This window comes from Perognathus longimembris, unplaced genomic scaffold, assembly GCF_023159225.1.
Source record: "Perognathus longimembris pacificus isolate PPM17 unplaced genomic scaffold, ASM2315922v1 HiC_scaffold_5501, whole genome shotgun sequence".
NCBI classification, from domain to species: domain Eukaryota; kingdom Metazoa; phylum Chordata; class Mammalia; order Rodentia; family Heteromyidae; genus Perognathus; species Perognathus longimembris.
In genome coordinates this window covers 88,830-102,205 of record NW_025960936.1, presented here as the reverse complement: position 1 = coordinate 102,205, position 13,376 = coordinate 88,830, and the positions used below count along the sequence as shown (strand labels likewise).

At 46.0% G+C, this 13,376-nt stretch overlaps 1 protein-coding gene across 1 annotated transcript in view; it reads right to left on the bottom strand.

The window, feature by feature from the left end:
* The window catches only part of LOC125345321 (proteasome adapter and scaffold protein ECM29-like), a 31,175-nt gene extending 24,400 nt beyond the window's left edge, over positions 1–6,775 (bottom strand). The window contains exons 1-2 of the mRNA XM_048337550.1: positions 6,603–6,775; positions 6,131–6,519 (exon numbers count right to left, since the gene is read on the bottom strand). Of these exons, the coding sequence (XP_048193507.1) occupies positions 6,131–6,519; positions 6,603–6,775 (562 nt within the window). The remainder of the gene's footprint in view (positions 1–6,130; positions 6,520–6,602) is intronic.
* Positions 6,776–13,376: the final 6,601 nt, after the last annotated feature.

Below are 13,376 nucleotides of genomic sequence, written 5' to 3'. Positions count from 1 at the left end.
GAAACAGACTCAAGAAAGCAAGATAATTTGTTCAAGATCCCAAATAATAAGGCAGCCATGAGTCAAGCCTCAGCTTTCAAAGTTTATCTCCTTTCCAGGTTCACACAGCCATAATACCCCTCTTTTCCTCCTATCAGGTTTAATTAGCTATTTCTGAAAATGCACTTTATCCTGCCTCCATATCTCAGCTCAAGGTCCTTTGCTCTGGAGTGCTAAGCTCATTCCCTTGAGGTTTCCAAAGCTCTATAATGGTATCATTAATATAATTCTTCATAGAAACTACTTATAGCAATATAAATGTGTTTCTAATTTTAAACTCTCTGGGGACAGGACAACAGATTATTCACTCAATCTTAAGACTGATTACTGAATTGGAAAATATGTGGGTAAAACACACCATGTAAGATGGCAAGCATCAAAGCAGAGGCGTGGCCGGATCTGAAAGGAAAGATCGACAACTAAATCAAACCGTCTAAGCACACTGGCAGTGCTTATGATTTTAACATCTACCTTCTGAACAAGGCCAATGCCTGAGTGCCAACTATTCTGATTGACATTGGCCTTTATTAAACACCACAGTTACTAAAAGCGTTAATGCAAAACAGAAGAGGGTAGAAATAAATTTTAAAAATGGAAAAAATGGAAGTTCATTTTACAAAACAGAAATACCATTGTCATTTTCCATTTTAACCTTGCTATTTGGTTAAGTAACAAAAATTTAAAGTATACAAGCTTAACAGACTGTATAAAAGATCAGCTCAACAGTATGTAGGCCTGTCATTAAAATGATCATCTCTTTGGAGCTATTTCAGTGTGTCCAAAGGGTCATATTCAACTACACAAGCAACTTCCTAAGTATACTCTAAAAGAGCCACTAGGATTCCTGGCACTGGCAGAGGCTATCTCAGAACATATCTGACATACTGATGATCTGGCCAACTTGTACAACAGAGTTTTCCCATGGCTATGTCAAATGGTCAAACTGAAGAGTATGTACTTTAAGATTATAGGCGGCTGCTCCTTCATAAATTGTCTTTATTCCAACAAAGATCAGATTCCAAGGCTACCTTATAATTACAAGGGCCAGAATATGAAACCACTAAGCAGCTGACCAGATGAAAAGTCTTAAATGGTTTCTTCCCTCTGTCAGAAACCTCTGATGGTGACTGCCACCTGAAACATAACTACAATGTCAACTTTTCCATGAACTGACAGAAGATATTAGAGGAAAAACTATCTGTCCTGCACTGAATTTCATTCCATTCCCAAATATGACCCTAAATATAAAGAAGACTACAAACTCTAACCTTAAGGAAATTACAAACCAGATTTCAGATGTACCTTTAACAATCTGAACTATTCTCTTTTTTGGCTTAATAGCCAAAAATCCTCTCTTCCACAGACAGCAAAACCCTGCCACATTGTGTTTGTGTGTGTGTGTGTGTGTGTGTGTGTGTGTGTGTGTGTGTGTGTGTGTGTAATAGAAGATTCCTTCTAGATGCTTGCCAGGGAAAAGCTGGTGGATCTTGTTACAAAATGTTTATTCTCCCTTGCAAGGAGGTTAATATAGCTATAGAGCAAAATTAACATCAGTTTTAGAATCAGAGAACCTCCCTTCAAGCTCTCTCTAGAATGAGAGTAGCTATACCACTGATAATGACAGTACCAAACTTAGGGCTGCCCTGAGAACTCAATAAACAGGTATGAAGCATGATTAAACTCTAATTAAACATTAATTTTACTATTATTGTTATAATCTGACCAATCTGACAATTACATGAGATTTGTGCAAAGATCATAAACTCTAATAAATCTCAAAACATGATTAACCTGCCCATCTGCCATAAGAAAAACTACTCAAAAAAAAAAAAAGTTAAGGCAGGCACCAGTGGCTCTTGCTGGTAAGCTTAACTACTCAGGAGGTTGAGATCTGAGGATCATGGTTCAATGCCGGCTGGGGCAGGAAAGTACATGAGGCTCTTATCTCCAATTAACCACCAAAAAGCCAGAAGTAGAGCTGTGGCTCAAGTGGCAGAGTGCTAGCCTTGAGCAAAAGAAGCTCAGGGGCAGTGCCCAGGCCCTGAGTTCAATCCTAGGACTGGCACAAAAACAAAAATTATTCAACTATCAGTGTGCCCAGGTGGTGGGCATATGAACATACATGTTTAAAGACTTGTATAATAAAATATTAAGAGACGATAACAGGAAGAGGCCTGCCTCTGTTATCACCTACTAGTCAGAAATAATAGCAAGCCAGGTAGAGCAGTGAGTGCCTGTAGTCCCAGCCAGCTACTGAGCTACTCAGGAAGCTGAAGTGGGATAATCACTTTGAGTCTAGAAGTCTAAGACTAGCTTGGGCAACACAACCCTCATCTGATTTTTTTTTTTTTTTTTTTTTTTTTTTTTTGGCCAGTCCTGGGCCTTGGACTCAGGGCCGGAGCACCTTCCCTGGCTTCTTCCCGCTCAAGGCTAGCACTCTGCCACTTGAGCCACAGCGCCGCTTCTGGCCGTTTTCTGTATATGTGGTGCTGGGGAGTCGAACCTAGGGCCTCGTGTATCCGAGGCAGGCACTCTTGCCACTAGGCTATATCCCCAGCCCCTGATTTTTTTTAATATATACATATTTAATATGTATTACATATAATACATATTACATATTAAAATATATATTATATACATATAATATACATTATACACATAATGTAATACATATATAATATAATATATAATACATATATATTACGTGTACAATATATATATTATATATAAAGAGAACTAGGGAAGGGGTGACATTATCCAAAAAGAAATGTACTTATTACCTGAATTATGTAACTGTAACCCCTTTGTACATCACCATTATAATAATTCTAAAAATTCATAGTGTATATACATACAGACATATATATTCAAATATTCAGAAAATTTCATCCTTTATGGATTTTTGGAGCCCCTTTATCAGTTATCTCTCCTTTTATACATCCATACTAAAAAACTAAAATGCTGGGGAGGGAAAATGAGGGAAGAGGTAACAAGTTGGACAAGAAATGTACTCACTGCCTTACATATGAAACTGTAACCCCTCTGTACTTGACTTTGACAATAAAGAACAAAAACAAACTAAAATGCTTTGTTTGAAGTTTCTTAACCAGTATATATGGCTTCAAGTAAAGATATTCTAAGGCACCAATCGCCAAGTATTTAATCTCTCCTGAAGAAATAGAAAAACGAAGTCAACAGATTTCTGTGGTGATGTGACCAAAGAACACAGCAGAAAAGGTAGAAACGGACTATCCTTCTAACTTTCCCATGAGGTACTAACTCCAGTAAATCTCTTAACCTACCAGCATCTCACCAGGAAACTGACACACAAGAGCACACTATACATATGAAAACACATCAGCCACTTCAGAATTATATCCAATTCTTCCTCTCATTTTGTTCCCCATGCCCATCAACTGAGACTTTTAACATGTTTGGTGCTATAACAGGAATCCAGACACTATGCAGCATCAGCTTTAAAAAAAGAAAAATCAGACTACTAAAATTGTTACTATGGAAAATACAGATCATAGAAATGTTGGCTAGGACATGGAATAGAACCCTTATGTGATGTTGGTGGGAGTATAAAATGGCAAGGCCACTGTCAAAAACAATATGGCAGGCAGCTTAGAGATAAAGAACTTAGAAGCATACACAAGACCCTGCATTCAAACACACACACACACACACACACACACACACACACACACAGATGGTCCCTCAAATTTTTCAAGTAGAATAGTAGCATAATCCGGCAATTCCAGTTCTTTGTGTATACTCAAAATAAATGAAAACAGGGTCTCAAAGAGGTACACAACATATTTATATTCACAACAGCGTTGTTCATAAGTTAAAATCTGTAAATAACCCATGTCTATAGAGATGAATGGATAAGAAAATATGAGTCTATAGAGATGAATGGATAAGATGAGCTGGGTACTGGTGGCTTACACCTGTAATCCTAGTTACTCAGGAGGCTGAGATCTGAGGATCACGGTTGGAAGACAGTCCAGGCAGGAAAGTCCAGCTGAGATTCTTACCAGCAATTAACCACTCAGAAGTTGGAAGTGGAACTGTGCCTCAAAATGGCAGAGTACAAGCAAAAGAAAGGAAGAAAAGAAAGGAAGGAAGGAAGGAAGGGAGGGAGGGAGGGAGGGAGGGAGGGAGGGAGGGAGGGAGGGAGGCAGGAAGGCAGGAAGGCAGGCAGGCAGGCAGGAAGGAAGGAAAGATACATACAAAGGAATATTATTCCACCTTCAAATGGAAATTCTGGCAAATTTTACAACATGGATAAGCCTTGAAGACATTAAGCTGAATGAAGCAAATCAATCACAAAAAGACAAATTGAAAAATGACACTATTTATATAAGGAAGCACAAGTAGTCAAAATCAGAGACAATGCAGAACGATGGTTGCCAGGGGCTGGGAGGAGGAGGATTGAGGAGTTGTTTAATGAGGATACAGTTTCAGTTTTGCAAGATGAAAAAAGTCCTGAAGATGGATAGTAGTGGTGATTGCACAACAGTGTTAATGCACCCTATACTTACAAATGGTTAAGGCAGGGAACTTTTTTTGTGTGTCCCTTATCACAATCAAAAAAAATGTTTTGAAAAATAAATAAATCAGGCAATTTATCTCCTCAGAACACCTCCACTGGAGCTGATGGACATGCAATGCAACTCTGTGACTATTAGCCAGTATCTGCTTCTCACCACACCAGTGACCTGGTCACCACTGACTTTCCATCCAGCCCAGAGTCACATTAAGCATTCAGTGAAAGCTTCAAAAAGGGACCACAGTACCCCAGCTCCTCCAGCGCTATGTGAAAGCAGCAAGGAACTTAAATGTCTCTAGCCCTACCTCCTCTTTAAAACAAGGGTAATTCCTACCTACTTGCCACACAGGTTGTTGGGAGGGGAAAAGTGGGATCACTTAACATAAAAGGAGGCCAAACACAACAGAAACATCAATTATGTTTACAACTATTTTTACATGGAGATCCAGAAGCTTTAACAACATAAGCTTCACGAGGAAGCTCCGGATACCTCACCCAAGGCTCCCGTGGAGAACGCATTATCATTTCCAAATGACACTTGTCTCGGTTTTGTCATATTCCGATGGGCGGCTTAGGAGTGGAGTGGGAGGGTGGACGGGCTGATCAAAGAGTCCTAAAGCATTTCACCCCACACATCATCAGAAATCGTCAAGGCATGATCTCCGAAAAATGGAATATTAATGACCCCAGCGTGGGCCTGCGGCATCCCGCGGACTACACTTCCCACAAAGCACCAGGGCGAACCCGGGTGGTGGACAGGCCGGGGGGGGGGGGGTGCCCACAAGATGGGGGGGAGGGGGATTCAGGATGCCCACCACGGTTCTCCGGAAAGCATGGATGGCCGTCCCCGAGGAAACGGCAACGAGTGTGTCCGGGCCCACCTTCCCCAACAGCAGCTGTCATGCCGCGGCCTGCCTGCGGCGGGCAGGACGGGGCCCGTCCCACTCCACTCCGCCCAAGGTGGGGGAAGGGGGGGGAGACAGGGGTCATCGCCTAGCCCTGACCTCTCAGCTGGTTCCTGGGGTGTCTCCTCCCCCTTCCCCAAAGCTCTAAGCGTAGCCCAACCACACTCCGGACCTGCGGTGGTAGGGGAAGGGAAGACGGGGCGGGGATCCGACGGGACGGGGTGGACACTGGCCCACGGCTAGGGGCGCCGGCCCGCCAGCTAGCCCTGGACACAGGCCCAGGAGGAGGAGGCGGAGGAGGAGGAGGAGGAGAGGGGGCGCCCGGGTTCCCCAGCCCCCGCGGGCCCCAGGCGGATCACGGGCCGAGGTGGCTCCGCCCGGGGCTCGGGTTTCAATTTCGCAAGGTGACAGTGCAAACCCGAGGCCTACAAGCGCCCGCGGCGCCCGGCGCCCCGCCCGCCCGCCCGCCAGGCCCGGGCGCCCCGGCCTACCCCACCCCCTCCCAGCACCCCACCACCGTGCCCCGCGTCCTCCGGCCCGTCCTGATCCACGACCGTCCCCGCGACGCCCCCCAGCCCCCGCAGGTGGCGCCGCCCCGGGCTGCCGGCCGCAGGCACAGCGCGGCACTTACTCAGCTCGTCCTGGGAGGCGGAGGCGGCGGCAGCAGCCATGTTGCGCCGGGGAGCGAGGGAAGGAGGCGGGGAGGGGCGCGCGAGGGAGGGCGCGGACGGCCGGCGCGGGGGGCTCGCCGCGGCCGGGGGTGGAGGGGGAGGCCCTGGCGTGGGGCGGGAGAAGAGGGGAGGCCGCCCGCGGTCACTCGCGCGGGGCCTCACAGCGCCCTCGAGACCCGCCCCGCCGTCACCGCGGGCTGCCCGGCGTCCTCCGCGGCGACGAGAGCGTCGGCGCCTCGGACGCTCCCGCAGGCTCCGCGCCTCTGCGGAGTCGCCGCCGCCCGTGCGGCCGGGTCCCCGCGCGCGGCGGCTCTGCAGCTCGGCGCCGCGCTCGCCGGGCTCACGCCGGCTTTATATTTAGAAAGAGCTGAGCCATCCTCCCCGCGGCCTCCTCCCCCCCCCCTCGCCGGGCCCCGCGCGCCGCCCGCCCGCCCGCGCTCCCCGGCTCCCCCGCTCCCGCGCTCGCCCGGCCCACCTGCCGCCGCCAGCGCTCCCCGCGCCAGCCCGCCACGCGGCGGCCGTGCACCCCGGAGCCCGGCCCCCGCCACGCGCCGAGCAACCCGACGTCCACCCCGGCCCTGACCTGAGTCCGAGCCGGTCTCCATGGCCCCGAAGCCGCGCTCGGCGCTCGAGCTATCCGAAAGGGTTCGGCCGGCCGGCGGGGCTCGAGTGGCCGCGCGCGCGCTCTGGTCGGTCGCTCGCTCGCTCGCTCAGTGGCCGCCCAGGCCCCGGGGAGGGACTGGAGGGCGGAGGGGAAGGAGATGGATCCTCTGGACAGCACCGGGGCTGTCACGTCGGCCAGGCCCGACCTGGATGAACCACGCCTGTCAGACGGCAGAGACGTGGACTCGGAAAAGTAGAGCTGGGCTCCCGAGTCGGCGGGAGGAAGCCCCGCCCTGCGCCTCCCGCCGAACTCCGGGGCCCCGGCGCTGACTCAGTCCCGGGAGGGCGAGCCCCGCGCCGGGAGCTCCGCGGAGTCGAGGTCCGGGCTGCTGCTGCTGCTGCCTCCGAAAAACGAGGGGTTTGTGGGGTGAAGGGAATCCCAACCCTCCGAGGAGTCAAGTGAAGCCAGGTGTCTCAAGTTCTCATTGAACTGTACTCGCTCCTATGAGCCATTAAGCTTGTGTGCGCACGGTGTGGCCAAAGGAGAAACGGAAAGACACAATGCCTATTGCATCTCACCCTCAAAATAATAGCATTGATCGAAATGAACTCCAGGAACTGGAAACAAGAGGTTTTTTGTTTTTGTTTTTTTGCTAGTTTTGTTTTCTTTGGGGAGAGGGGAAGGATTGGGTACATTTTTCCTTGAGAATCTAAGTTGTTTTCGATGTCCCCTGTTCTAACTTTGTGCCTTCCTTTTGTCCATGAGGTCATCTATACTTTGTAACATGGAATTCAGGTGAAGGGATTGCGTGATTTTGCTGTACTTTCAAACCCTGGTCGTGTCGTGACAAATTAGGTGCAAGATCGGACTGTCATCAGCTCAGGGCTAGCACGCTACCGCTTGAGCCACAGCGCCACTCGTGGTTTTTGAGTAGTTTATTGGAGATAAAGAGTCTCTTCGGGACTTTTCTCCCAGGGCTGGCTTCAAACTGAGATCTTTAGATCTCAGCCTCCTGAATAGCTAGGATTACAGGCATGAGCCACTTGTGCCTGGCTCAAAGATATTCTTTATTGTTATTACCGAAATTTGCATGACCTTTGTAAAGAACACAGATAAAATATCATGTAACTAAAGGTGAAAGAGTTTTTCCAGCCCTGTCATCTCATCTCCTCAGGAAAGCATGGAGAATAAAGTTAAAAGTGTGTATCTTCCAGGACTTTGTCTCTGCATATATATATACATATATACATATATATACATATATATGTGTGTGTATATATATATATATATATATGCTGCCTCATCTACAGGTTTTTTCCCTCACCTACAAGTTTTGATGAAATAGGGAGTCTAGGTAAATGTGTGTCCACCATAAACACTTTTCCATGTTAATTCAAAGAACCTTACACTACCAGCACCATTTTTTGTTTCTTTGTTTATGACTTAGTACTGTTATCAGTCTTTTTTTTTCACTTTGTTTTTGTTTCTTTTTAAAATGGGACTTAGGGGCTGGGAGTATGGCCTAGTGGCAAGCGTGCTTGCCTCCTACACATGAAGCTCTCAGTTCAATTCCCCAGCACCACATATATGGAAAACTGCCAGAGGGGGCGCTGTGGCTCAAGTGGCAGAGTGCTAGCCTTGGAGCAAGAAGAGGCCATGGACAGTGCTCAGGCCCTGAGTCCAACGCCCAGGACTAGCCAAAAAATAAATAAATAATAAAATAAAATGGGACTTAGCCTATTGTCAAGTCTTCCAGCCAATCTCCTAGCTGCTAGTCTGAAGGGTTCCTCCAGCCTCAACATCCCAAGCATTTCATTTGTGTGTGTGTGTGTGTGTGTGGGTGTGTGCGCGCGCGCGCAGGGGCCTGGAGGAGAGTCCCTCCACACACTGGCCTCAAAGTGCTGAGTGCTAAGATTACAGGCATGTACCTCTGTTCAGAATTCAGACTATAATAGACACCCTGCTTTTTTTAATTTAATATTGCTTCCAGAATGTGTACAATGAAATATTTGCAAACATGGGCCATGCATGAGAGTGTACACACCTATAATCTTAGCTACTGTAGAGGTTTAGATCAGAAAGATTATTTTAAAAGGCCAATGAGGACTAAAAGTTCATGAGATCCCATCTCTCCTAATTAAAGCTGGGCACAGAGGCCTGCCCTTGTCATGCCAGGTGAGAAACAGATGATTGCAGGTCCAAGCCTTTAAGGCATGAAGATGAGCCCTTATTAGGAAGATAAGTAAAAAGGTCAGGAGGCTCAAGTGATAGACAACCAGCCTTATAAGTGCAATACCAGCAGGGTAATCCTTGCTCCTAAGGAGGCTGAGATCTGAGAGTTGCAGTTCCAGGCCAGCCTAGGCAGGAAAGCCCATGAGACTGTTACCTCCAATTAACCACCCGAAAACCAGAAGTGAAGCTGCTCAAAGTGGTAGAGCACTAGCCTTGAGTGAAAGAGCTCAGGGATAGACAGCACCCATGTTCTAAATTCAAGCTCCACAGCCAACAACAACAAAAAGGGCAATACCCTGAGTTCAAATGGCACTACCTCAAAGAACAAAAGTTATGAGTCAATCCCCTCAATAAATAAGCATGATGTGGTATCACACTCTTGTCATTGAAGCTACAAAGGAACCTGAGATTGAGAAGATTGAACATGGTACACCCATGCGATCCCAGCAACCCTGGTAAGCCTAAAGTAGATGGATGGATCGTGAGGTTCAGTATCCCATGCTATTGTGTGTGTACATACCAACAATACAAAAATGTATAAAGATCTCTCCCTGCTTCTCCATTCACCCCATGCCTACCATACTGTAATTGTACTCTCTAGAAATAATCCCTGTCAACAGTTTGATACACATAAGCTGTCCTATTTCTGTGACTAAAGTGACTTCCAAACATCCCAGTCTTTGTGTTCTATTTGGAGGAAAGTAGCAAAGCAATGAATGGGCTAGGAACAGTTCCCTTTGTGTTGATAGCCCTATGCTCTTTAGTCAGAAGCTTACAGGCTGGTCTTTGAAACCCATGAGCTTATAGCTCCAGGCCCTAAGAACTAGAGGCTTATGGCTCCAAGGTTTAAAAGCCAGAGACTTGTAAGTGCTCTGGATGTTTGGGTCGGAGGCTTTTGAGGACCAACGGGTCACAGCTAGTGTGTTACAGCTCCTGAGTTTTAGGTATCTAAGCCCCTGGCTCTTAGGCCTTCCTGTCCCTCTGGAACTCTCCAAGCAACCCAGGGCTTGCAGCTCTCACTGGGCCAGCTCATTGCAGCCTCTTTGCCTGCAGCTCTTCATAGTCAAACTGATATCTTATACACTTTTATTTTTCTTCCATTTTCTATCCTAAATCACTCTCTGAAGGTCATGAGCTGCTGCTGATCTCCTCGCACCAAGACTGGAAGCTACCAGTTTGGGCTCACTCTGTGATGAAGACCACTGAGTAGGCAAATAAAGCATCACTGAAGAAAGTCCTTTATTGGGGTTTTATGTTGTAACTTCAAGTGGTAGTACACAGGAGGGAAATCTCTCAGACTAATCTGACAGAACTGAGAAATAGAAAAAGAGTGTGACACCATGACGGTACATAACTTCTAGACTCTATGTCACAACCTCCTGTGTGCGCCAATCATTCAATTTTTACTTAGTCACAACAGATAGTACCTCTTGCACTGAGCTTTAAAATGGACTTGGTCATCTAAGGGTCACTGAGGCTTATCATGGAAAAAGGGAAATCTCCCAGAATCCATGCAAGCTGTGTGGAGTAGTTGAGACTGGAACAAGACCTCCTGAAGCAAAAGAGTTGTAGCTTTGGCAACACTCATTGTCACAGTAGTACTTTCAGCTGTAATGGAGAATCACCAGAGCACTTGTGAAGTTGCTCAAAGCAGCCAGGCTGCCATGATGGCAGTCTTACAGATCACTAAAGAAGGGACTGCTTGGGCTGGGAATATGGCCTAGTGGCAAGAGTGCTAGCTTTGTACACATGAAGCCCTGGGTTCGATTCCTCAGCACCACATATATAGAAAACAGCCAGAAGTGACACTGTGGCTCAAGTGGCAGAGTGCTAGCCTTGAGCAAAAAGAAGCCAGGGACAGTGCTCAGGCCCTGAGTTCAAGGCCCTGGACTGGCAAAAAAAAAAAGGTGGGGGGATGACTGCTTGATTGACAGCTCCCCACCCAAGGCAGCCACGGCCAAGGGGAGGTCCCACTAGGTTCCCACCCCTGAAAGGTTCTTAAAGAGTCTACTTTCCAATAGCATTATAGACTGATAATGAAATTTCAAGAGTTGGCTCTTGGGGAAAGTATAGTTAAATTTTTGTCACTGTGACAAAATACCTGAGAAGAACAACTTAAGATAGGAAAGACATTGGCTCACTATTTCAGAAGTTCCTGTCCATCATTATTTAATTCCACTGTTTGGGGCCTAAAGCAGGGCAGAATATCACAGAGATGAGAGAATGTAAAGGAGGAGGTTGCACACCTCATAGCAACTGGGAAGTCAAGAGAGACAGAGATGAGGCCAGGGCGAGCTACAGCTTTCAAAGATGTACCCCAGCAACCCGCTTCTGTCAGTCAGGCTCTAACTTCTGCAGTTTCAACCACCTCCCAATAGTCCACTCAATTATGAACCAACCACTCAGTGGGTTGATCCATTGGGTAAGTCAGAGTTGTCCCTTTCCAAAAGCCTCTCCTGTGAACATTTTTATTGGGAACAAGCCTTCCATACATTTCAGACCCAAACCATAATAACTATGTTACATTTCTCCCTTATCTACTGGTTTGGTTGGATGATCATTATAAATTGAAAAGTAGTAGTTGAAAATATGTCATGAAGCATGTTTAGTCACAAAAGACCAACTTAGAGTGACATATGTAAGACACTGGTTTACCCTATTACCTCAATTTAATAGGAAAGTAGACTTCAGTAGTCTAACGATGCAACAATGTTATAAAGACAAAATTCTGCCATGTGCCAGTGGCTCACACTTGTAATCCTAGTTACTCAGGAGGTTGAGGTCTGTGGATGACAGTTTAAAGACTGCCTGGGCAGAAAAGTCTCCATGAAACTCTTATCTTCAATTAACCACTCAAAACCAGAAGCAGCACTGTGGCTCAAATGGTAGAGTGCTAGCCTTGAGCACAAAGAGGCTCATAGACAGCCCCAAGTTCAAGATCCAGGACTGGAAAAACAAAAGAAGTAAATAAAATAAAAACAAAATGCTGTTTTGTAGGTGATGTGCTCAGGGCAATCAAATGATCTAAAGCCTTCTCCTGCTGTGCAAGCAGACAAATCTAGCTTGACCTTCCAAGCAAGATCCATGGACAAAGTTCAACTTGACAGTGTGTGGCACACCTACAGATAGACACTGTACCCTGCAGAAGTTTGAATCTCCTTTTACCCAGTTCTCCATCCTTGCTTCTGCTTGGTGGAAAGAGACAATTCAATAGAATATAATGCACCAAACTTGGTGTTTGTGACTCAAAACCAAGTTTATTTCATAGATGCCTACTTTCAAGGACTTAGCCCGGCCTCAAGGAGTAGAAGCATGTAGGTTGTACTCTCAGGATCCAAGTTCATCTGAGCCTCACTCAGAACCTTGTGGCTATCTATCCTGGGGAGCAGAAATTTCAGAGGAGAGTACTGAGAAAGGCATAAGAAGTTAAGATTAGAGAGAATCGGTTTCCTAAGTGCTAATGAAGAGAAAAATTAAAAACAAAACAAAAACCACTGGAAATGGGGGATAGCAGAACACAGAATCAAGAGCCTTGCTGTCTGCTTCAGAATCCTAGTTTTGTCACCTTACTAGCTTAGAAGCTGAATGACCTTGAGTAAAATTAGTTAACCTCTCTATGCCTTGGTTTTCTTTTTAGTAAATTGGATATAATATTAGCATCTATTACATAGGTCTGCAGTGAAGATTAAATATATTAATATACCCAATGCATGCAATGAACATTATACTCAACTCTTGGTCCTATACACTCTGTGTATGTTTGTTGATTGACTCATTTCTTTATGATGATGATAGCTACACATCCTTCTGATGGCTGCTATTACATATGAACAAATGAACAGTCTGAATCAGAGAACCATAGTAGAAGGAAATAATATTTCATTTGGTGAACATGAAAGATGTTCTGCATTAAACATGGAGGATGCTCCAACAAACTTGGGACATTAAAAGGGTTAAATGGAAATAGGGACCTTACTTGGTAATACCACTAGGTATCCGCAGTTCTACTTACAATATTTATAATGGAAAAGTAAAGTTTACTACTTCATCATTTGATATGCTATTGAGTTGGATTTGTTTTTTGTTTTTGTTTTTATTTTAGCCTACCCTGGAGCTTCAGCTAGGGGCCTGAGCACTGTCCCTGAGCTTTTGCGCTGTACCACTTGAACCACAGATCTACTACCATCGTTTTGTGGTTAAATGGAGATCAAAGTCTCACACACTTTCCTGCCTGGGCTGGCTTCAAACTGTGATCCTCAGATCTCAGTGTCCTGAGTAGCCAGGATTACAGGCTTGAGCCACACCTGACTGGATTTGCTATCCTAGGACTTTTTATATTTAAAATCACAAAAGATTTTTCCTTAAAGACA